Consider the following 23,695-nt stretch of genomic DNA (forward strand, 5'->3'; position numbering starts at 1 on the left):
GCTGACTGCAGAAAGTAGGATCCCAGATGGGTCAATGTGTCCACTTTCCTTACCATAGGACATCTCCTAGTGTCCCGAGTGCTTGGCCCAGCACGGCTTTCTGGAGAGAGGACCTAGGTTGTGCCAGAGAGTGGGTGCGTGTAGGCACCGCTGGGCACTGTGGGTGGGGACTCTAGGTGCAGAAGGAGAGTCCCAGACCTAGGCAGCTGTCTGGAATGCAAGGCGGGTGCTGGTGAGAAAAGGGAACAAAGAGGCTGACCACACACATGCTGACCCTGACTAGCAAGGGTCACAGTAGACTATCAATATCCAAAAAGTTATTATCTACTGGTGGGATTAGAAGTAGATGTCCTGCCTCTAAGTGTTTCACAGGCTTGGGGTACACTGGACACTCCTAGTGTCTGCAGCCCCAAAACTGAAGCCATCAAAGAAAACAACAGTGATGCCACAGTGCCCTGCATGGCACTACATCATCTGAGCCTGCTGTTCATCTAGGCATTCTCATAGTCACATCAGCTTGATGATCCTTTCTCTTTTTTTATCCCCCCAAAGAAACCTTTTTATTTAAGGACTACAGACTTCATGCATTTCATAAGTACAACTTTAGGAATATAGTGATTCTTGACACCATACCCACACTCCCACCCTCCCTCTCCCATTCCCAGTCCCATTATCCACTAAGATCCATTTTCAATTAGCTTTATACACAGAAGACCAACTCTATACTAAGTAAAGAGATCAACAATTCCCCCCCCCCAAAAAAAAACTACTCCTCAACAGTCAAGATAAGGGCTGTTTAAAGTCATTGCATCTTGAAGTTAATTTCACTTTTTTTGAAACTTAATTAACTTTAAAGAAGCACTCAAGAATGATACATCTTTCTTTGAGGACAGAGGTCCTCATAGGAAGTTAGTGCAGTGACTCTTGTTATTAATTTAACAATTAACACTCTGATATATATGACATCAGTGATCAGAGGCTCTTGAAATGAGCTGCCTAGGCTATGGAAGCCTTTTGAATCCACTAACTCTGTCAGTATTTAGACAGGGCCATAAACAAAATGGAAGTTCTCTCCTCCCTTCAGAGAAAAGTACATCCTTCTTTGATGGTCCCTTCTATCCACTGGGGTCTCACTCAAAGAGATCCTTCATGTAGAACATTTTTTGCCACAGTGTCTTGGCTTTCCATGCCTGAAATGCTCTCATGGACTTTTCAGCCAGACAAGAATGACTTAGGGATGATTCTGAGGTCAGAGTGCTGTTTAAACCAATTATGATGACCCATTTTAAAGTGTGTTTCAGGACCACATTGCTCAAAAGCCACAGTCAGCCTCAGCTCTCAAGAAGAGCTGAGCCCAGAATATGTTAAGTGACCCAAGTGGATGTGAAAATGTGGCTTTCCCACTGTATCTCTGGTTTGACTTAACAACTGAGCAGGCATCTTTCACAAAGAGAGGGAGCTATGGGGATGGGGAAGATGGTAGGGTGCCCAGAGACAAAGGAACAGAAAATGACTTTGAGGCCATGAGGAGTGCGGAATGGTCTGGGATCCAGAGCCTGGGAACCAGCCTCCATTCTCAGCAGGTTGCAGCTCAACTTTCTACAGCCTTCCCTACAGAATCCCACATGCGCCATCCTCCGCCCCCACTAAGCAGCAGCAGGGAGCCCAGTGAAATTGACTTCCGGTTTACTGACGCATTTCCGCCCTTTGGTGGTAGGAGGAGCCAAGAAGTCCCGCCCAACAGTCACCAGTCTGTCAGTGGCTTCCTGGAGGCTAGCTGACTGGTGGCACAGGGGCGCCATCAGGGGGGCCACTGCTTCCACTGCCTATAAAAGACCCTGACTAGAGGTTGGGCCGGGCAGAGGAGAAGGCAGAGCCATAAACAGCTGTTGTGGCGGCAGTGTCAAGGGGGACAGAGTCTTCTATAGAAGCAGTGTGTAGGCTGTGTGACGAAAGAACCATGTACCTGATTGTTTCCAAGGTTCTTGTCGTCTTCGAGGGGGCAGTAGAGTTGGAGGACGAGAATGTGCAGCCTGTGATACTTGTGGAAGGTACCTATCCTGCCCCCTCTAAGAAGGGACCCACCCATAGGGCCGCATCCCACTCCTGATGCGGCGTTCTGACAGGCTCCGAGGAGATTTAGGGACCGGGGCGGGCGCCATCTTGTGGTGGGTGTGGTGGAACAGGACGGGTCATCCCCGGTTTTTTGTGTGCCTGTGACTGTGACTGGCATCCGTTTCTTTCCGAAACTTCAGTCCAAAGCGGCAATGGTGTGGGCAGAGAGGGCCCGTGGGGCTGTTTTTTTCTTGATCTTCTCCACAAACTGGAAATTACGTTGCGATGCCCGGTGACTGTATGACATTCCTCTCTGCCCATAGTTGTGAATCTTTCTGAGGAAAAATTTCATTATTTTTAAAATATTTGTTAATTTGAAAAGTGTAATAGAGAGGTAAAGATAGATTTTCCATCGTTGGTCCACTTTTCAAATGGTCCCCACAACTGGTGGAGGGCCGGGCCACAGCCAGGAGCAAGGAACTCCATCCGGGTCTCTGACGTGAGTGGGCGCAGAGACCCAGGTACTGGAATGATCGTTTGCTGCTTCACAGGCGTGTAAGGGGTGTGCCGCGACTGAATTGGCACTCTAATATGGAGTGATATTAGATATTGGGATGCCCTCATTCCGGCTGCTTGACTTTATTTTTTTCTTTTCTTTCCAAAAGAAAAGAAGTCACGTGGACGGGTAGTACAATTGTATATATGAGTTCTAAAATATTGTACCAAAATAAGCATTTTTTCCTTCCCAGGAAGCTTTTTAATAGTAGCTTTTAGTGAGGATTTCTTAAAACACAGAAGAAATTTAAAAGAAAGGGCAATTGCAGATATCTCTGAGGTTGGACGATAGAATGAAAGGAAACTGGGGTTTTTTAATTTTTTTTTTTTTTATTTTACTTAAGGTACACAAATTTCATCTATTTCATATATACAGATCCAGGAAAATAGTGATGATAATTCCCATGCTACCCTCCCTCCCACCCATACTCCCACCCTTCCTCCTCCTCCCTCTCCTTAAATAAATTCCCACTCTTACCTTTTACAAAGATCTATTATCAGTTAACTTTATACTCATAAGATTAACCCTACACTAAAGAGTTCAACGATTAGTATGAAGAAAAAAAAACACAGTTGCTCAACAGTTGACACAATGGTTGTTAAAAATCATTGCATCTCAAAGTGTCAGTTTCACTCCTATAGATTGTTTAATTCTGTTTCTTCCATGAATTTTTTGAAGTACCCCCATATCTGTTGCTCATGAGAGGGCAGGGATCACATTAAATTTGTTCCCTTTTGCCTCTTAAACATGTGCCCCAGAGTTTGGCATTGAATGTATGCCCAGTCATACTTTAGATGGCCTACATTTTGTTGGGAGGAGTCCAGTTAGATGTGAGAAGGTTTGCTGGGGCTGATCTCTGCTCTCAATTGCATTAATTCTGCTTATTTTATTTTATTTTATTTTAGTATTCAAATTTTAACTCTGTTTTGGTTGAGTGCATGGATGTGCCATGCCGTGGGCAAAAGCACTCAGGGCAAGCAGATCATGAATTAAAAAACTTCAAAGATGGAAGTCCTAGGATTGCCTTGTTGGTTTTACAGCTGAGTCAGGGAGACACAGCCAGGAAAGGGGACACACAGATAGCCTGTGGTCCAGCAGATTCACACCCACACTCTGATCCCTCAGCCATTTACTACCCACAAGCTTCCACCACTGAAGACACTGCTGTCCACAAGAGAAAATTCCTGTGCCTTCAGGAGGGTGGTGTGGAAGAGATTCCCATTGGTCAGCAGTAGTCTCTTGGAAGGACCGGTCCTTCCTGGTGCTGGCATGCCCCTATTGCTTCTCCGTCATCAGAGTTGGGACCCCCAGCAGAGGTGGCTGAGTCTTAGCAAAGTTTGCCACAGAAGACTGTTTTCTTAGCTGTTGCCTGAAACCTGTCACTGCAGTGTCTCCTATTATTGCTATTTTTGCCAGCAGGGACATATGGAAGAATCATTGACGTCTGATATGTTTTCACATGCCAGAGAGTCAGTTGTTCCTTCCTCCTTCTTGGTATTCATGGTTTCAGTTAACAATTTGATCTTTGTTTCAATTTCTCAGAATTTTCATGGCTTCTGACTTCAAAATCAGTAATAATATTTCTCCCACTCATTCTACCAATTTGCCTGCCTTTACAGAGGTGCCTAAGGCACTGTGGCTCACAGTGTAGGTTTGCAATCTGGTTTCAGATTCCAAACCTTGACTTATTTCCTGTGTTTGTTCAAGACACCATAATCAACCAAGTGAGGCTGATGCACACTGGGGTGAAACTTAACTCCTCAAATCTCTATGTGCTTTATCTGGTGAGATATTTTATCTGGTGGGATATTTAAGCATTTCCACGTGCTACTGCTACTGTTGATAATGACAACACTGTACAGCAATAATCAATCCTTGAAGATTCTTTAGATGTAAATACAACTAACCTTCACACTCTAATCTTTGGGTAATATTCGCAGTTCTAAGCAGTTTACATATGTGACCATTAATATTTATAATAGCCCTATAAGGCCAACATTGTTAATGTCCTGGTTTTACAGATGGAAACAAGTTCAGAGAGATTACCCACTGTGCCCACAGTTAACACACATGATAACCATGATTCAACATCAGGCAGTCTGCCTCTAGTTACAATGCTCTTAACCATGCAACTACACTGGCTTGAGCAGTGAGCCACTATGCTCTACAGAGAAGTGGTGGAACCAGCATTTCAATCTGAACACTCTGCCTCCACACTCCTGTACACTTACCCACTGTTGCCCTACTGGCATTGTCAGATCTAGCACTTTTTATTTCTACTTTTAGATAATTGCCTCCCACAGCTTTCCTTATAGGTCTTTTTATAGTATGTGTTTGCTTTTGAGAGTAATTCGTGAAAGCTTTTGTTGACCTATCTCATAGGTGACACCGAATTGTCAACTACTGAGGGAGCAGTGGCAAGTGCCTCTGGTGATAACAATGTCACTGATGAAGCCATCCTCTGTGGTGCTGATGTGATTGTCCATGTGCCTCAGAGCAGTGAGCCAGACACTACTCTTGTTGTGGAAGAAGGTGAAACATCTCAGGTATTGGAAACCATCAGTGTAAGAGTTGTATGGGTTTGGAGTTCATCATCTTTATTCCTGGAAATGCTTTCAAGCTATCTTCTATTTTCACCCTCCCTGAAGTGTCCTGGTATTGTATTTGTAGAGTGGAATTGGAAGTCTAATTTACCAAATTGTGTGGGACATTTGTTCTTATCTTTCTAGCATTTCTGTTCTCAAAAGTATACATCTGTTCTTTGCCTTTAAAATTGAGATTAACAACTACAATTATTCAATTATGTGCTTCCTTTCTCATACAAGTAATGAATTTCTGCATTTGTTGAAGTGTAATTGCAATGTGAACAAATATGCATGTTAATTTTTTTAAAAATAGCTTTATCAAGGTATAATTTATGTTTTATAGGATTCACTAGTTTTAAAATAAGTAAAAACCAATGGCATTTTAAGTGAAATGTACAGAAGTATGCAGCTATTACCTCAGTATATGTATTTATGACTTTACAGGGTATATTTAAATGATGCTTCAGCTATATTGTACTAATTGACACTGTCAATAGCAGGTTGTGAGAGTGTCTGCTTGCCAATATTTGCAAGAATGGAAATATTGTAAAGCTTTGATATCTTTGGAAATCTGAGAAACAAAAAGATGTATCATAATTGTATTTTCACTTTTCAAAGTGTCTGAATGGAATCGATTTCCTTTCTAGAGCTATTTATTCATTAGGAATATTAAAACTATTTGTATTTTAGAGAAATTAGAAGTTTATTAAGAAATTTATGGCATGAGTGTTTTTGTTAATATTCCTTCCAAGACTGTATTTGAACTATATTTCATGGAGTTTAATTTTTTTAATTTTACAAATGTGTCTGTCTGATCCATATGTCTTTTGGGTTCAATAAGAATCCTTACAAAGGCCTATTGCACTGCATACTTCACAGAAATATCACTGTGCTCCCTCTCAAAGTTATTTATTTGTTTACTTCTAAATACTTCACCAGCCCGGAATTGCTTTAGGTGTAGCAACTGAGAAAAGAATACAGATTTTTGTTTTGCTCATTTTTGTTTTGTTGTCTGCACACTTCTAATGCAATAGTCCATATCTCCTGTACTAAGCTGAAATGCCCCTTGTAACATACATTACATACATGCATTCCCATAGGCATTTGAAAGTGTAGAGACATCTTGTCATACTCATTGAATTGTGTTATCTTGCCCTGAAGCTATAATCAAAGATTTAAATCACTGAAGCACTGTTACATATTTATTTCAATTTTTGGAATCTTGATTTCCCTGTGAAATATCTTTGGAACTTTCCTGACCATTTTTGCCTCTTAATTTTTCTGTACCGTTTTAGGAAATGTTGTATTTATTTCTCCCACTCACCACAACAACTACTACACGTGGTGGGTTCTAACTGGGATGGATTTGGTTTTGTACATTCAATTTAGGGAGAAATAACATCATGAAAATTGTCTTTTTCTCCAACAGGCACATCTTTCCCTAGTATACTTTTGAATTGTTTTATACTTTTCTCCTAATAGGTTCTGTATGTTTCCTAAGTGTATTTCCCAGACTATTAATATTTTTATTCTGTTATCAACATACATTTTATTTAAATTATTTCTTTAGATTTTTTGAAATTTTTAAGATGTTAACATTATCTGTATATTTTGTTTCAAACTAATATTGTCTTCATGCATGCTACAATATTGGTTTTGCTATATAATCTGGTAGTTCTTACTGAATGTTTCTAAAAGGATTGAGACATATTTTATTATTATTAGTTAGATAGTAATTGTCAATGGAATGCTTGATATCTGCTTTGTTTGAATGTGAACAGTTGCATAAACATTAAAGCCATAGGAAAATAGTACAAAGTCTAGAAGGATATAAAATGAAAAATAAAATCATCCTTCATGCCCTCAAGAGCAACTATTACTCCTCAGACATAGTACTTTTTTCCCAAAGAGATTCTTTATTTAAGGAATACAAACTTCATGCATTTCATAAATACAACTTTAGGAACATAGTGATTCTTCCCACTGTACTCGCCCTCCCATCCTTCTTCCTTCTCCCTCTCCTATTCCTAATCTTATTTTTAACTAAGATCTATTTTGAATTAACCTTATACACAGAAGATTAACTCTATACTAAGTAAAGAGTACAACAAATTGCATGAAAAAAATAAAACTGTTCCTCAACAGTTGAGACAAGGGCTGTTCAAAGTCATTGCTTGGGGCCGGCGCCGTGGTTCACTTGGTTAATCCTCTGCCTGCCGCGCCGGCATCCCATATGGGCGCCGGGTTCTAGTCCCGGTTGCTCCTCTTCCAGTCAAGCTCTCTGCTGTGGCCTGGGAGGGCAGTGGAGGATGGCTCAAATGCTTGGGCCCCTGCACCCGCATGGGAGACCAGGAGGAAGCACCTGGCTCCTGGCTTCGGATCGGATCGGCACAGCGCCAGCTGTAGCAGCCATTTGGGGAGTGAACCAACTGAAGGAAACCTTTCTGTCTCTCTTTCACTGTCTATAACTCTGTCAAAAAAAAAAAAACAAAGTCATTCTTCTTGAAGTTAATTTCACTTTTTTTCGATACTTAATTAACTTTTAAAAAGCACCCAAGAATGATACATCTTTAGCGAGCACTTAGACATAACTTTAACTTAGGAGACATAAGAATGTTCTCCACTTAATATACTGAAACAAAGTAAATATTTAAGAACAAGTTTTACTATTAACTCTCATAATGCAGCTCTTTGAGGACAGAGGTCCTGCATGGGAAGTTAGTGCACAGTGACTCTTGTTGTTAATTTAACAATTAGTATTCTTATGTATGACATCAGTGATCACCTGAGGTTCTTGACATGAGCTGCCTAGGCTATGGAGGCCTTTTGAATGCACTAACTCCATCAGTATTTAGACAAAGCCATAAGCAAAGTAGTTCTCTCCTCCCTTCAGAGAAAAGTGCATCCTTCTTTGATGACTACTTCTTTCCACTGGAATCTCACCCACCAAGGTCCTTCATGTAGGACATTTTTTGACACAATGTCTTGAGTTTCCATGCCTCAAATGCTCTCATGGACTTTTCAGCCAGACCAGGATGCTTTAAGGGCTGATTCAGAAGTCAAAGTGCTATTTAAGGGTCCAGTGCCATGGTTCACTTGGTTAATCCTCCTCCTGCGGCACTGACATCCCATATGGGCCCCAGGTTCTAGTCCCGGTTGCTCCTCTTCCAGTCCAGCTCTCTGCTATGGCCTGGGAAAGCAGTGGAGGATGACCCAAGTGCTTGGGCCCCTGCACCCGCATGGGCGACCAGGAGGAAGCACCTGGCTCCTGGCTTCGGATCTGTGTAGCTCCGGCCACAGTGGCCATTTTGGGGGTGACCAAGGGAAAGAAGACCTTTCTCTCTGTCTCTCTCACTGCTAACTCTACCTGTCAAATAAATAAATAAATAGTGCTATTTAAAGGGATTGCCATTCTATGAGTCTTCTGTGTGGACTGTTTCCAATGTTGGAGCATTCACTCCATTTTAATTCTATCTATTATTATTACCAAACACTTAATCTTATCCATATAATCACTTTAACACTTAAGATGGTATTTTTACCATCCAGCTTATGGGTATTTGGGGTCCCATGGCAAGTTTTTTTTTGTTTTGTTTTGTTTTGTTGTTGTTGTTTTTGTTTTTCTTTTACAGGCAGAGTGGACAGTGAGAGAGAGAGACAGAGACAGAGAGAAAGGTCTTCTTTTGCCGTAGGTTTACCCTCCAATGGCCGCCGTGGGCAGTGCACTGCTGCCGGCACACCACGCTGATCCGAAGCCAGGAGCCAGGTGCTCCTCCTGGTCTCCCATGGGGTGCAGGGCCCAAGCACCTGGGCCATCCTCCACTGCACTCCCGGGCCATAGCAGAGAGCTGGCCTGGAAGAGGGGCAACCGGGACAGAATCCGGCGCCTCGACCGGGACTAGAACCTGGCGTGCCGGCGCTGCAGGTGGAGGATTAGCCTATTGAGCCGCGGCGCAGGCCTCATGGCAAGTTTTTAAACTGTACCCTAATAAGTAAGTCCACAGTGTGTGCAGAACTATACAGCTTTACAGTTACAAACTTCATACACTTCATAATTACAACTTGAGGAACATGATGATTCTTCCCACCATGCCTGCACTCACACCTATACTCACCCCCTTCCCTCCACCCACTCTTATTCCGACTCTTATTTTTTACTGATATCTATTATCAATTGACTTTATACTCATATGTTTAACTCTATGTTAAGTAAAGGGTTCAACAAATAGTATAGAAAAGTTGTTCCTCAACCGTCAAGACAAGGGCTGTTCAAGTCATTGCTTCTCAAAGTGTCAGTCTCACTTCTACAGATAGCCTTTTAGGTGCTCTATTAGTTATCACATGTCAGAGAGAACATTTGGTATTTGACCCTTTGGAACTGGCTTATTACACTAAGTATGGTGTTTCCCAGATTCACCATTTTATTGTAAATGATCACGTTTTTTTAAAATCACTGTATAATATTCGATAGTGTAAATACCCCATAATTTCTTTATCCAGTCTTCAGTAGATGGGCACTTGGGTTGATTCCATGTCTTAGCTATGTGAATTGGGCTGTAATAAACATGGGGGTGCAGATAAGCTTTTCGTATGCTGATTTCATTTTCCTTGGGTGAATTCCTAGGAGTGGGATGACTGGGTCATACGGTAGGTCTATATTCAGATTTCTTAGGTATTGCCATACTGTCTTCCATAGTGGCTTTACCAGTTTGCATTCCCACCAACAGTGGATTAGTGTGCCTTTTTTCCTTACCAGCATTTGTTGTTGGTTGATTTCTGTATGAAAGCCATTCTAACTGGAATAAGCTGAAACCTCACTGTGGTTTTGATTTGCATTTCCCTGACAATTAGTGGTCCTAAGCATTTTTTCATGTGTCTGTTGACCGTTTGGATTTCCTCTTTTGCAAAACAAAAAAAAAATGTCTTTTTAAGTTCTTGGCCCATCTGTTAACTGTTTGTTGTTGTTGTTGTTGTTGTTGTTGTTGTTGTTGAGGTCCTTTATCTCTTTGTATATTCTGGCTATTAATCCTTTATCAGTTACATAGTTTGCAAATAATTTCTTTCATTCTGTCGGTTGCCTCTTCACTTTCCTGACTGCTTCTTTTGCAGTACAGAAGCTTTTCAATTCGATGTAATCCCATTTGTTAAGTTTGGCTTTGATTGCTTGTACTTCTGGGGTCTTTTCCAAGAACTCTTTGCCTGTGCCAATGTCTTGAAGGGTTTCCTGAATGTTCTCTAATAATTTGATGATGTTGGGTCATAGATTTAGGTCTTTAATCCATTTTGAGTAGATTTTTGTGTAAGGTGTAAAGTAGGAGTCTTGCACTCTCCTCCCAAATGTCTTCCAACCCTGACCTCAATGCCATCCAGAAATCCATTTGTTTGGCAAAATCTTTCTCTTTCACAGTCAACATCAAAATACTTCCTCCAAGAAATTCTTATATTCTCCATATGAACTTCTGTCTCTCCTGTGAATTCCCAGAAACTAATTTTTGAACTAGCTTTTGTCATTTATCACAACTTGCTTTCAATTAGTTATTTTGTCTTTTACTCTTCTTTGTGAACTACTGGAGAGTGGGAATAGCATATCTTTTATTTTTGAAATGAATAATTTCAGTACATTAAGTCTTATAGTATGCAAATAATGCTCTTAATCATATTTTAAACACATATGACTATACAGCACAAAGAGTGAACCTGATATAAAGTATTAACTTTATCATGTACTGACATTGGTTCTTCAATTGTAATCAGTGTACTATAACAATACAAAATGTTAATAATAGGAGAAACTGGAGGTAGAAGATACAGAGTCCCTGGGAACTCTATACTCTCTGCTCAGTTTTACTAAATGGTTCTAATAAATGAAATGAAAAGATAATGAACCTCAGACATTATTTTATTTTTTAAAGATTTATTTTATTTATTTGAAGGACAGAGTTACATAGAGAGGTAGAGACAGAGAGAGAGGTCTTCCATCCACTGGTTCACTCCTCAGATGGCTGCAACTGCCAGAGGTGCGCCAATCTGAAGCCAGAAGCCAGGAGCTTCTTCCTGGTCTCCCTCGTGGGTGCAGGTGCCCAAGGACTTGGGCCATCTTCTACTGCTTTCCCAGGCCATAGCAGAGAGCTGGATCAGAAGAGGAGCAGCCAGCACTAGAACAGGCGCCCATATGGGATGCCAGCGCCTCAGGCCAGGGCATTAACCCACTGCGCCACAGCGCCGGCCCCCAGACGTTATTTTATGAACTCATGTCTGTGATGTGATTGTCAGTTGAAATGCACTCACCAATTATTACAGTTGTTTCAAGTGTTTCTTGAACAACAATGACTTCAGTGTATGCTTCTTTTAAATTTTGGTTATTTGTGAGTTACTCTTTCTTTATTTTTCAGGTGGTGGTTGACAGCAGTAACTCCCCTAACAGTGGACCTTCAGAAACATATAGGAGAGTTTCATTTGGCTGTCTTAACGCTCTACTGGGTGCTACTGACTGTGCTAATCACACGTGTTACTTCTCTCTAGATCTTGTTTGTACAGGTACAATGAACTTTTTTAAATTTAAAATTAAGTATGTCCTGCTTTAAAGGTTTTTGTTAATTGTATTTAGGGATATTTAAAGTCATCATTTCCAGGGTCATATTTGAAGCATGCTTATTTAAGGAGAGGGTGTTAGTGCTAAAACTTCTTCTCCAATATAGTTTGCCCTGATCAGTGATCTTCTAATATGTAAAGTGTACTTTTGAAGTTAAATACTATGTGCAGCAAGTCACAGTTTCATAATGGTTTTTTGTTAATTAGTGCTATCATTTGTTACATTTTTATTATTGGATGCAGTTACTAATGTTGTAATTTTATTCACATAGGCACTAAATTTCTTTGTAAATATATTTTATTTTTTATACAAAAATTAAAGCCCAAAACATAGTTTTTGAAGTAACTATGGACAAGATGTTACACTAGTTTTCTTTGCTTAGAAGATCCTAGGAACAGCATCCAGTTGTTCTTCTACTATCACCATATAATCACAGTGACAGTACTACATTTAGTGTAGAACAAACAACTTTCATAAAAATAAATGTTATTAATTGTAGTCTAAACATTTTACCAATGCATAATTGTCACTAAAAAGGTAACAACTTCATCACACAATCTTGGGCATGTGAATTTCTAATGCTGCTAAAAGGTTTTACTGCAATTAAAAAAAATTACCAAATGATCAAATATCTAAGGAGTTGCGGATTTACACCATGACAAGAGCAGGAGCAGAGCAGAAAAAGAGCATCAGTACTGATCTCTACCCTTTGTGATAGGGTATCATGGCTTAACATTTTGTGCTGTCCTGAGCTGCTCTTTACCTTAACTGTTTCATGTAAACATAATCTATAGTATCCCAAATTTCCCACTGCTACTGCCCTCCTGATGACCCAGCAGAATCTTGCCTTTTTAGGCTGTGGCATAGACCACGTCATTGACAACTGGCCTGCCAAGTGTGCTGGCTGAGCCAGGAATATCTGATACCTCTCCATCATCACCTGAGATGATTGGAAACAGCTGTTGCATGTCCAAGGACAATAAGTTATAATGTCAAGCACCATCTATATAGTTATGGGAAGAGGGATTTACTTCGTGTCTGGAACGAAAATGGAAAGAGAGGCAGATTAGTGCTGATTGTGTTTCTGATTTTATCATGTTAGTGGGAACTCTGTGAACTGCAACAGGAATGTTTTTGGTCTCATCCATATGTGCTTGCATGTGTAGCAGTCCACATATATCAAATATATCATGCTTTCTCCATGCTCCCATTGAAGCTCTTGATGCATGTTCACAGCTTTTGGCTACTATGGTATAACCTGCCGAGAATGTTTGTGTAATGACTCTTTTTTTGTGGACCTGTAGTTTGATTGTTGTGGCTAGTATACTTAGCACTAGGACTGAGAGTGCTGATTCATGAGTTAAGCAAAAATATAAAGCTAAGGGCACATGGGTTAAAATTTCAAATAGGGTGTCTGGGGAAGGCTTTACTGAAAAGATTTAGAAGTCATAAGTATTTAGCTTTGGGGGGAGGGATTTAAACTATTGTTGTTCAAAAAAAAAACCTTTGAGACTACTGAAATTTTTCCAAAGTTACTCAAACAAGGAAAGCATCTAAGAAAGACAACATTCTCAACAAAATATGTTTCAAAATAATTCCACCTGTAATGAGATGAGCTGTATTTATAACCAAACTATTAAAAAACAAGAAATGATGTAGAGAGATTACTTGATTGGCACAGTTCTGATTTTACCTTATTTGGGTGTAAATTAGCAGCCTCCATCCTGGCATTGGCTGAGGCTCACTTGCTTGCCTACTAGAGTATAAATACACTTCAGTAGGTTACAACTTCCCTGAACGTGGCAGTTAGGTGGCAGTTCACTATATATACAGGGGTCTTTGGAACACAGTTAACACCAAAATATAGAGGTTGGTTTAAGGTAATTTTAATTCAACACCAAGAGAGGGGATTAATTGTGTTTTTCTAAAGATTGATTTTTATTTATTTGAAAGACAGAGTTACAGAGAGAGGTAGAAACAGAGGGAGAGAGAGAGAGAGAGAGAGAGAGAGAGAGAGAGAGAGAGGTTTTCAATCTGCTGGTTCACTCCCCAGATGGCCACAATGGCCAGAGCTGCGCCAATCTGAAGCCAGGAGCCAGAAGCCTCCTGTGGGTCTCCCACGTGGGTACAGGGGCCCAAGGACTTGGGCCATCCTCCACTGCTATCCCAGGCCATAGCAGAGAGCTGAATCAGAAGAGGAGCAGCAGGGATAGAACCAGTGCCCATATGGGATGCCGGCGCTGCAGGCTGGGGCTTTAACCCGCTGCGCCACAGCACCGGCCCCAATTTATTGTGTGGGTTTTTTTGTTTTTGTTTTTGTTTTTGTTTTTTTGACAGGCAGTGTGGACAGTGAGGGAGAGAGACAGAGAGAAAGGTCTTCCTTTGCTGTTGGTTCATCCTCCAATGGCCGCCGCGGCTGGCGTGCTGTGGCCGGCGCATGGCGCTGATCCAAAGGCAGGAGCCAGGTGCTTCTCCTGGTCTCCCATGGGGTGCAGGGCCCAAGCACTTGGGCCATCCTCCACTGCACTCCCGGGCCACAGCAGAGAGCTGGCCTGGAAGAGGGGCAACCGGGACAGAATCCAGCGCCCTGACCGGGACTAGAACCTGGTGTGCCGGCACCGCAGGCGGAGGATTAGCCTATTGAGCCGCGGCGCCGGCAATTAATTGTGTTTTAAGCCATTTTCTCTACCTGTATGGGGCAAGACTAGGTTTGGAAAGACAAGAGTATAATGCAATAGTGGTGGTGATGGTGAGTGATGATGGGTACTTAGGCAAAGTTAGTAGAAGTGGAGGCTGTGAGGATTGATTTGATTTTGGAAACTCTTTGGAAGTAGAGGAAATGTATTGACTATTGGGTAGAATATTTGTTATGATAGAAAGAAGAGTCAAGGGTTAGTTTAAAGTTATTTCAGCAATGGTAAGGGAAGTTGCAATTTTTTTAGATTTGGAAAGTCTAAGGGGCAACTTGGGTGCATGAAAAGAACAAGAGACACTCAACTTTGGATATGATAATTTGATTAAGCATTTGGATTTATGAATGTGAGGTTAATCGGAGCTGTAAGTATACACATTTTGGAATTTTCAGCCTGTGACTATCATTTAAAGCCCGACAAAAGGAATAGGTATAGAACAATAAAAGAGAAAACAAGAGGCAAGAATCCAGTGCTTGCCTTCAGTCATGCTAAAGTTTAGTTGTAATGGAACTAAGGAAAGACAAAGGAAGGAATATGAAAGAACTAAGGAATGCTGGGTTATAAGGCACAGAAATATTGACCTTTAGTAGATATTGCTAGCTACCTGAAGTGATTGTATCAATTTACACTTCCAATAAGAGTGTTTGAGAATTACATTTGCTTTAAATCCTCTCTTGTACCTTAATATTTTCAGACTCACTTGTACCTTATGATAAACCATCTGTAATTATTCATTTAGAACTATAAGATATAATATAATGTCCATTCTCTATCCAAAACACCTGATAATGAATGTCCATTTTTCTGTGCAATATGTCCTCCTACTAATGCTACTGCCAATAGCAATTGAGATTTATTTAGTGCTGACTGTGTACCTGGCAACACTGATATAGGTGTCAATTAATTGTCCCTGGAACTCTATGTGGTAAGTGCTGCTGTTAGACTTCTCAGTTCGTAGAGGTGAACTAAAGCACAGAGAATGAGCACCTTCACGGGGGTTGCAAAGTGAGTACATGCTGAATCCAGGTAGCCAGCTTCAGGCTTGGGCTCTTACCTTTGTACCTGGCTGCCTCTCATGGAAGGGTTGTAGTTGTTAAAGCATCTTGTTACTGCTCCTAAAAAGATTGCCCATGTATGATGTGCAGTTGCTGATACTTCTCCCCATCTGAACTTGCTAAGTCATTAGAGGAGAATCAATGTCTACAGCATGGTAAACTTCTTTTCTTTTTCTTTTTCCCAAAAGAAACTTTTATTTAAAGAACACAAATTTCATAAGTACAACTTTAGGGATATAGTGATTGTTCCCACCATACCCACCCTCCAACCCACACTCCCACCCCTCCTCCTACTTCCTCTCCCCTTGCCAGTCCCATTCTCCATTAAGATTCATTTTCAATTAACTTTATACACAGAAGACCAAGTCTATACTAAGTAAAAATTTCAACAATTTGCACATACAAAAAAAACTATGTAAACAAGTTTTATAGTTAACTCTCATAATATAATTCATTGAGGTCAGAGGTCCTATATGGGAAGTTAGTGCACAACGACTCCTGTTGTTAATTTAACAATTAACACTTTTATATATGATGGCAGTGATGACCTTAGGCTCTTGACATGAGCTGCCTAGGCTATGGAAGCCTTTTGAATCCACAAACTCTGTCAGTATTTAGACAAGGCCGTAAGCAAAGTGGAAGTTCTCTCCTTCCTTCACAGAAAAGTGCATCCTTCTTTGATGACCACTTCTTTCTGCTGGGATCTCACTCACAGAGGTCCTTCATGTAGCACATTTTTGCCACAGTGTCTTGGCTTTCCATGCCTGAAATGCTCTCATGGGCTTTTCAGCCAGACCAGGATGCCTTAGGGCTGATTCTGAGGTCAGAGTGCTACTTAAAGCAATTGTCATGCTGCGAGCCTGGTATGTGGACTACTTTCTATGTTGGAACATTTTCCCCTTTATAATTCTATTATTATCACCAGACACTTGATCCTATTTATATGATCACTTTCACATTTAATCCTATCTAGATGTTCACTTTAACACTTAAGATGACAATTTTACCACCCAGCTTAATGGGATTTGGGGTCCCATGGCAAGTTTTTAAATTGTACCTTTAGGCTGGTGCTGTGGCTCAATAGGCTAATCCTCCACCTGCGGCGCCGGCACACAGGGTTCTAGTCCCGGTCGGGGCGCCGGATTCTGTCCTGGTTGCCCCTCTTCCAGGCCAGCTCTCTGCTGTGGACCGGGAGTGCAGTGGAGGATGGCCCAAGTGCTTGGGCCCTGCACCCCATGGGAGACCAGGATAAGCACCTGGCTCCTGGCTTCGGATCAGCGCCATGTGCCGGCCACAGCACGCCAGCCGCGGCGGCCATTGGAGGGTAAACCAATGGCAAAGGAAGACCTTTCTCTCTGTCTCTCTCTCTCACTGTCCACTCTGCCTGTAAAAAAAATTTAAATTAAATTAAAAAGTTGTACCTTTAGAAGTAAGTCCACAGGAATGTGTGCAGAACTATGCAGCTTTACAGTTACAAACTTCCTCCTCCCTCTTATTCCCACTCTTATTTTTGACTGAGATCTATTTTCAATTGACTTTATACACATATGATTAATTCTATGTTAAGTAAAGAGTTCAGCAAATAGTATGAAAAAAAAAAAAACTGTTCCTGGGCAGTTAAGACAAGGGCTGGGTAAACTTCTTTTCTGAAAGGAAATTTATAGGGTAACTGACTCTTTTTAAATGTCAAAAATAGTGGCCAGAGCTGTGGCGTAGCAGGTTAAGCCTCCGCCTGTAGTGGCAGCATCCTATATGGATGCCAGTTTGAATCCTGGCTGCTCCACTTCCAATCCAGCTCCCTGCTAATGTGCCTGAGAAAGCAGTGGAACATGATCCAGGTGTTTGAGTCCCTGAACCCACGTGGGAAGACCAAAAGAAGCTCCTGGCTCCTGGCTTCCGATGGGCCCAGCTCCAGCCATTGCAGCCATCTGGAGTGTGAACCAGTGGATGGAAGACCTCTCTCTCTCTCTCTCTCTCTCTCTCTCTCTCTGTGTGTGTGTGTGTCTATAACTCTGCCTCACAAATAAATAAATAAATATTTAAATAATAATAATAAAAGTCAGAAGCCTACCTTAGATGCAATAAGAACTTCTCTAGGGTATTAGAACCTGAGAGCATTTGTGAAATGCATTGTTACCTAAACTAACAGCATTTTCCACTAAATTTCTCACCATGGCTATTTTAGATTTTGAGCCTTATACAGGAGACTGCGTGGAAGTTCTGTTTTCCACAGACCCAGACACACAGAGCAGAAGGGCTGTCTCAGTGAAGCCTCGTGTATACAAGCATGTGAGTGAGGTAGGTGGTTTCATTGCTGAACTTGTTGTATGTTTCTGCCTGTCCTTTCTCTAGCGATAATTTCTGCTGCTCAGGATTCTGTTGGATTGATTGGGAAACTTAACACAAAAATATATTCATTTCCAAATTGGAGCCTATTTCCTTACCAAATATGCTATACTTGTGAAGTGACATAAAGAATAATGTGGATCACTCAAGTAATTAATATGTGAAGTATATAGTTTATTTGATATGTGATAAAATGTTCTGAGAACAAAGGCAGAAAACAAATCATTCCTTAGGTACTACTTGGAAAAAAAGTAACAGAGGGAGTAGATAGTGATATTTGTGTTTACCAGTAAGATCTAGGTGTGATTTGGTGAGGAGTGGAGCTTGAAAGCACAAGAAAATTCAGTTTGAGCAGTGGTACATAGGAAATAGTGATCTCAGAATGTGACAAAGGAAGTAGGGAGAGATGGTGGTCTACTTATCTCCACATCTCTATCTCACACAATCTCTTCACCTCTCTCAACATTAACTTACAGAGATTATGGATACTGAGTAATATTTATCTCGAGATTTCTCAGTAGAGACATAGGACTCCTTTCCAGAGATTCTGATTTAATTGGCATGAGGTAGCAAATGGGCATGGGTGTGTCTACACTGCACCCCAGGTGTTCACCATGTGCCAACAAGACTGGAAATCACTGGTGGGCATGGAGTGACCTGCAGCTGAGAGCCAGAGGGAGGTGCACAGCAGGCTTCGTGTGTGATGGTTTTACATATTCCTGCACATCATTTCCTTCCATAGGTGTGCATTACTAGTATACATGGAAGAAACGGGGTGATAGATGATGCCATCTTCTTCACCTTGGATTCTCTGAAACTTCCTGAAGGATACGTGCCTCAAATCCATCATGTTGTCAATGCTGTGGTAGTGGAGAGCTTTCATTCAGGCTATGTTTGGAGAGCAATTTCTATCACTCCAGTGCTACTGATGTAAAAGCACAACCTATTTATTCTCCATGTATTCATTCTTCTATGGTAATTAAGGGATTCTTGCAGTTGTGTTTTGAAAAAAAAACCAATTAGTGAACTTCAGTAATTGTTTCTTATACTGTTTTTCAAGGATTGAGTCCTGAATGTGTTGACCAAATTGTATGTTCTTGAGAATGTTCACCAGTCTTCATGATTAATTAAAGGCATTTTTCTCTGAATCCTGTCTAATGAGTTTCACTGCTATTTTTTTTTTTTTGCTTGCATTAGAAGCATGTGTATTTTAATCAATTTGTATGGTGGTTTCCTTCTCTAGAATCCTATTTTATACATACATTCATGGGGATTTTACTGTTTTTTCTTTTCTCTGTGATCCAGTGGGAATTCCCAGGCATCCAGTGGTGGGTTTCCCACATCAGCTTCAGAGCTGGAGTCTAGACTGGGGCACTCACTCCCTCCTTGGCTCACTCCAGCTCACGCCAGCTGCAGAGGTTCCAGTCTTGAGCACAAGGACACAATGCTGGCCCTCATATTAGTGCCTCCTGTTAAGGCCCCTTGTTTTCCTGCCTCAGGGTGCAGTAGCTTCTGGGACACAAAGGGGCCAGTTGGAACTGTGGCAGCTCTGGTCCTTGTGGGTATCATCATTCCAAGGTAGCTCCATGCCTGGGATACCTACAGGGAAAACCTCCATTGGACATGACAGATGTGTGGGCAATGTATTCTAGCCCTCTACGCTGAATTCTCCAATTTGGCTGATGTGGAAGGGGCCTCTGTGAGAGCAGGAAGCAGATTGTGTCAAGTGCAGTTAGGTGGGACTCAGTCACAGCCGCTTTGTGACAAGCATCTTCCCTGCACTGGGTGAGTCACTTCAGCACCTGGGCTGCAGCAGGTTAGGGGAGAATCAATTTAATTTATGTTTTTACACAGCAAATCCAGCACCTATTGTTCTCACTGGGCAGGCGAACTGCAGTGCACTTTCAACATTTTGACTCCTGCGATATGTTAACTCTCAGGCTCTTTGCCATAATTTGGAAGACAGGATACTTGATCATAGAGGGCTGGGTTAAGCAATGTGTTTTCCACAGGTGAGAAGGAAAGGGCATGAAGAAAGGTGTCTAGCAGAGATTCTGAGGCTGCAGTGTTCTGAACTGAGACTTCCACCATGCATACAGTGCGGGGGTTGCACGTGTGTTGATGTTAGACACCCCCAGGCTGGGGGGCTGGCATGAGGCCTGAGAGAGGAAATAAAAATGCTGATCCTGAGTACGGCATGTGAACTCTAGCCCTGGGACCTAGTCTGGCCTGCTGCCTGTTTGGTTGTAAACTTCTTATTGAGGAGGTATAGTTCACACAACATGCAGTTCACCCAACTACACTGTATAATGTATTTATTTTTAGTACATTTAGTACATTCACAGCCCCATGCAACAAATCTGATTTTAGACCATCCCCCCACTCAAGCATACTGCTGAAAGTCCCTTAAATGCATAACCAGGTGCTCACTGCAGTCTATCTTGACTCAGACTCAACTGTTCTAAATCACAGTGTCACCTTCTATCTCTGGAATCCGTTGTTGGACTCACTGTATCCCACGCTGTGGTGACTAGCACCCCCAGCCTCGTCATCCACAGGGCACATTGACTGCTCTTGGAGTATGCTCCATTCTTCCTATTGCTTTATGCTTGTTGATGCTGTTCACTGGGTCCTAGAACTTCCTCTCTATCATTTAAAACCTCTATCGTTGTCTATCAAAATTCCATCTCCATCAGACCAGAGGCAAATGTAAATGTAAATGTGAAAAGAAACTTAAATTAGTAACAGAAAATGCCACTAATGGCTCAAGGGAATAGGAGGTGACATAAAGCATTGTATGAAAAACAGTCATGCTGGCCTTTTCTAATAAAAATAATCCCGCTGACTGATAAGGGCTGGAACTTGATTTATATCCCTTTTATTACTCTGCTTTATTACAGAATGAATCTTATGGCTTTGAGCCATTCCCATCTAGCTACTTTTGCCTGTTCCCTGAACCAGCAAGGGTGTTCCCTGCAGTATGTATCCCTCTGCTCGGGCACCCTCTGAGATGTTGTTTTGGGTGGTAGGAAGTTGTAAGGAGCTGAGGGGTTAGGTGAGCAGATGCCCACAATTGCCATTCACATTTGAGGTATTATTGTTAATCCCATTCTCACACTAGCTCATTCATTGGTGGCCACTGCAGGCCCTTGATGTCCCCATCCCTCTGAGTACAGAAGGGACCTATACTTTTTTAACCACTAGAATATGACCTGGGTAATATGATGCCATACCTGTGAGTCCGTTGTTTTGTATAAGGCTCCATCTTGCTGACCAACTCCCTGTAGAGGCTCTCCTGACTGACTGATGACCCAAGCACCATGATGGGAAAGTTCACATGGCTTAGAATGCAGATGGCCTCTGTGAACTTCAACAGCCTTTAAGAGAAGAGGGCAATCTCCAGCCAACAAACAGAAGCTAGGGCCCTCAGCCCTACAGGTGTAACATGATGAATTCTTTCAACATTCTGAGTCAGGGATGGGCACTGTGGCACAACAGGTTAAGCTGCCCTCCAGTACTAGAAAACCCACACTCCCCATCCTACTTCCTGCTAATGCACTTGAGAAGGCAGCACATGGTGACCCAAGTAATTGGATCCCTTCCACCCCTGTGAGAATACCAGATGAGGAGTTCTGGGCTGCTGGTTTCAGTCTAGGCCAATCCCAGGTATGGTGGGCATTTGGGGAGTGCCCCCAGTGAATGTAAGGTCTCTCTCTCTCTCTCTCTTTCTCTCCCCCTTTCAAATAAATACATAAATAAATCTTAAAAATTAACCTGAGCAAATGTAGAATTGGATTCTTCTGCAATTGAACCTCTGGATTAGCAAATCTCTGTAATTTTCAACAACATATTCATTTCAGTCTTGTGAGATTCTGAGCAAAAGAGCCAGTTAAGCCATGCCCGAACTGTGAGATAATCAGTGTATGGCAGTTTAGGCTAGGAGAAATAAAACCAGAAGCTCTGCCAGTGGTGTGATCTGACCTGTAATATTAAAGCATGCCTTGGGAGGACAGGAGACGAGGAATGGGATGTCTTCTCAAGACCTGTACACTTCACACATTTTTAAAAAGATTTTATTTATTTGAGAGGTACAGTTACAGACAGAGGGAGAGAGAGAGAAAGAAAAGGAGGGGGGGTGGTCTTCCATTCACTGGTTCCCTCTCGAAAAGGCCGCAATGGCTGGAGCTGCACTGATCCGAAGCCAGGAGCCAGGAGCTGCTTCCAGGTCTCCCACGTGGGTGCAGGGACCCAAGGACTTGGCCATCTTCTACTGCTTTCCCAGGCCATAGAAGAGAGCTGGATCAGAAGTGGAGCAGCTGGGACAAGAACTGGTGCTCATATGGGATGCCGACACTGCAGGCTGGGGCTTTAACCCACTCCACCACAGCGCTGGCAAAAAATAAATCTTTAAAAGAAGAGGAGGAGGAGGAGGAGGAGGAGGAGGAAGAGGAAGAGCCAGTTAGAGGAACAGGATTAGTGGCACATGGTGAAGTGTTGGTAGATTATAAGATATGATTCACATCAACAGCCATTGTCCTTCCTTTCGTTACCCATGCAGCTTAAATTTTACATCCATTGCTGAGAATTTGCTGGAGAAAGCCTACAACAACTCTATTACCCTTCTGATGTTTTTCGTAAAAGTCTTGCCCCCAAACACAAATTCTAGAAATAGTCACCTGTCCGCATTCTGAGCTTGCAAAGGAATATCTGGACACTAGTGGCTAAGTCACCTATCTTGGCCAATGGGTGTACTCCTAGCACTTGCCAACTATCTAGCCATCTGTCTTTCCTTACCCAATATATTTGGTACTGGTATCCTTTCAAGTTTGTATTCCAAGACTTAATAAACTGTCACATCAACAACTGGCTGCAGTATTCCAGTAAGGGTAGGCTATTATAAGTTACTGCCTAACACTATGCACACAAGGATACTCACCTCCCCTTTCTCCCAGATAATCCTCCCTATGGCTGGGACAGGGCTATCATTAGAGTGCCCTTTCCATGAGCACTGTGCACAAAGCCTGTACAGTTCAATTCTCATGACCCATAAACGTATGCTTCACCTTCTACAGTTGGGAGCAGGTGAGGTCAGCATTCAAGTCTCTCACCTTAGGTGAATTGTAAGTCCCTGTTTGTACAAGCTCACACATTTACAGCAGCTGCAAAACATCACTCAGCAAATGGCTTCCCAAAAGGAGCCATGTTCCAATCCCACTGTGAATAATCATGAAGCTTGTTGACCTTTGCAATTGAGCTGAAATCCCATTAACTTTCACCAAACAGCAGAAGAAATAACTCTTCAGGTTGGGAGAGGGATCATGAGGTAATACTGTCTGAGAACATCTGTTCTCTTATGCCTGGGCCTTGAAGAAGGGCAAGATCCTTAGAGACAATAATGGAGGAAAGGATACAAAATGCTGAAAAGGATGATGGAGAGTTGTTTGAATCCACGGCTGGAGGCAATCTTAGGTGGGTGCTATGAGTTACCTTTTTTTGTCGGTTTTCCCTAGCCTTCCCACAATTATGGCAACTTCAATTGGACTATCAAAATTCCAAGGGCAGACCTTGGGTTCATCACATGGTGCCATGCCCAGTGCACTTTGATTAGATACCACACCTTTCTCTGGCAACTCAGCCCCAGTGTACCATCTGCCTGCAGGGGCCAGTGGAAGAAAGTATGGAAGGATTCCTGGAAGAGAGTGCAATTGAGCTGGGACTAGATAAACTGAGTGAATGAAATTTCCGAGATCATAGATAACAGAAAACAGAGGCTATGGTTGTGCAAAGACTTGAGTAGTAGAACTGTACATTGA

General features: G+C 42.0%; 1 protein-coding gene across 1 annotated transcript; it reads left to right on the top strand.

Annotated features, from left to right (window-relative positions):
- The first annotated feature begins 1,960 nt into the window (after nt 1-1,960).
- Nucleotides 1,961-18,816, top strand: LOC133752506 (cancer/testis antigen 55-like). Its single transcript, XM_062183006.1, has 5 exons — nt 1,961-2,051; nt 4,994-5,175; nt 11,589-11,733; nt 17,722-17,834; nt 18,625-18,816. Exons 1-5 carry the CDS (start codon nt 1,961-1,963, stop codon nt 18,814-18,816), a joined length of 723 nt encoding a protein of 240 aa, XP_062038990.1.
- The last annotated feature ends 4,879 nt before the right edge of the window (nt 18,817-23,695 follow it).

The sequence above is a fragment of the Lepus europaeus genome, chromosome X, assembly GCF_033115175.1.
Source record: "Lepus europaeus isolate LE1 chromosome X, mLepTim1.pri, whole genome shotgun sequence".
Classification (NCBI taxonomy): Eukaryota; Metazoa; Chordata; class Mammalia; order Lagomorpha; family Leporidae; genus Lepus; species Lepus europaeus.

Coding starts and splice junctions, on each gene's coding strand:
- LOC133752506 (XM_062183006.1), top strand. CDS start 1,961: ATGTACCTGATTGTTTCCAAGGTTCTTGTCGTCTTCGAGGGGGCAGTA. Junction 11,734..17,721: donor TCTAGATCTTGTTTGTACAG/GTACAATGAACT, acceptor TGGCTATTTTAG/ATTTTGAGCCTTATACAGGA. Junction 17,835..18,624: donor TATACAAGCATGTGAGTGAG/GTAGGTGGTTTC, acceptor TTCCTTCCATAG/GTGTGCATTACTAGTATACA.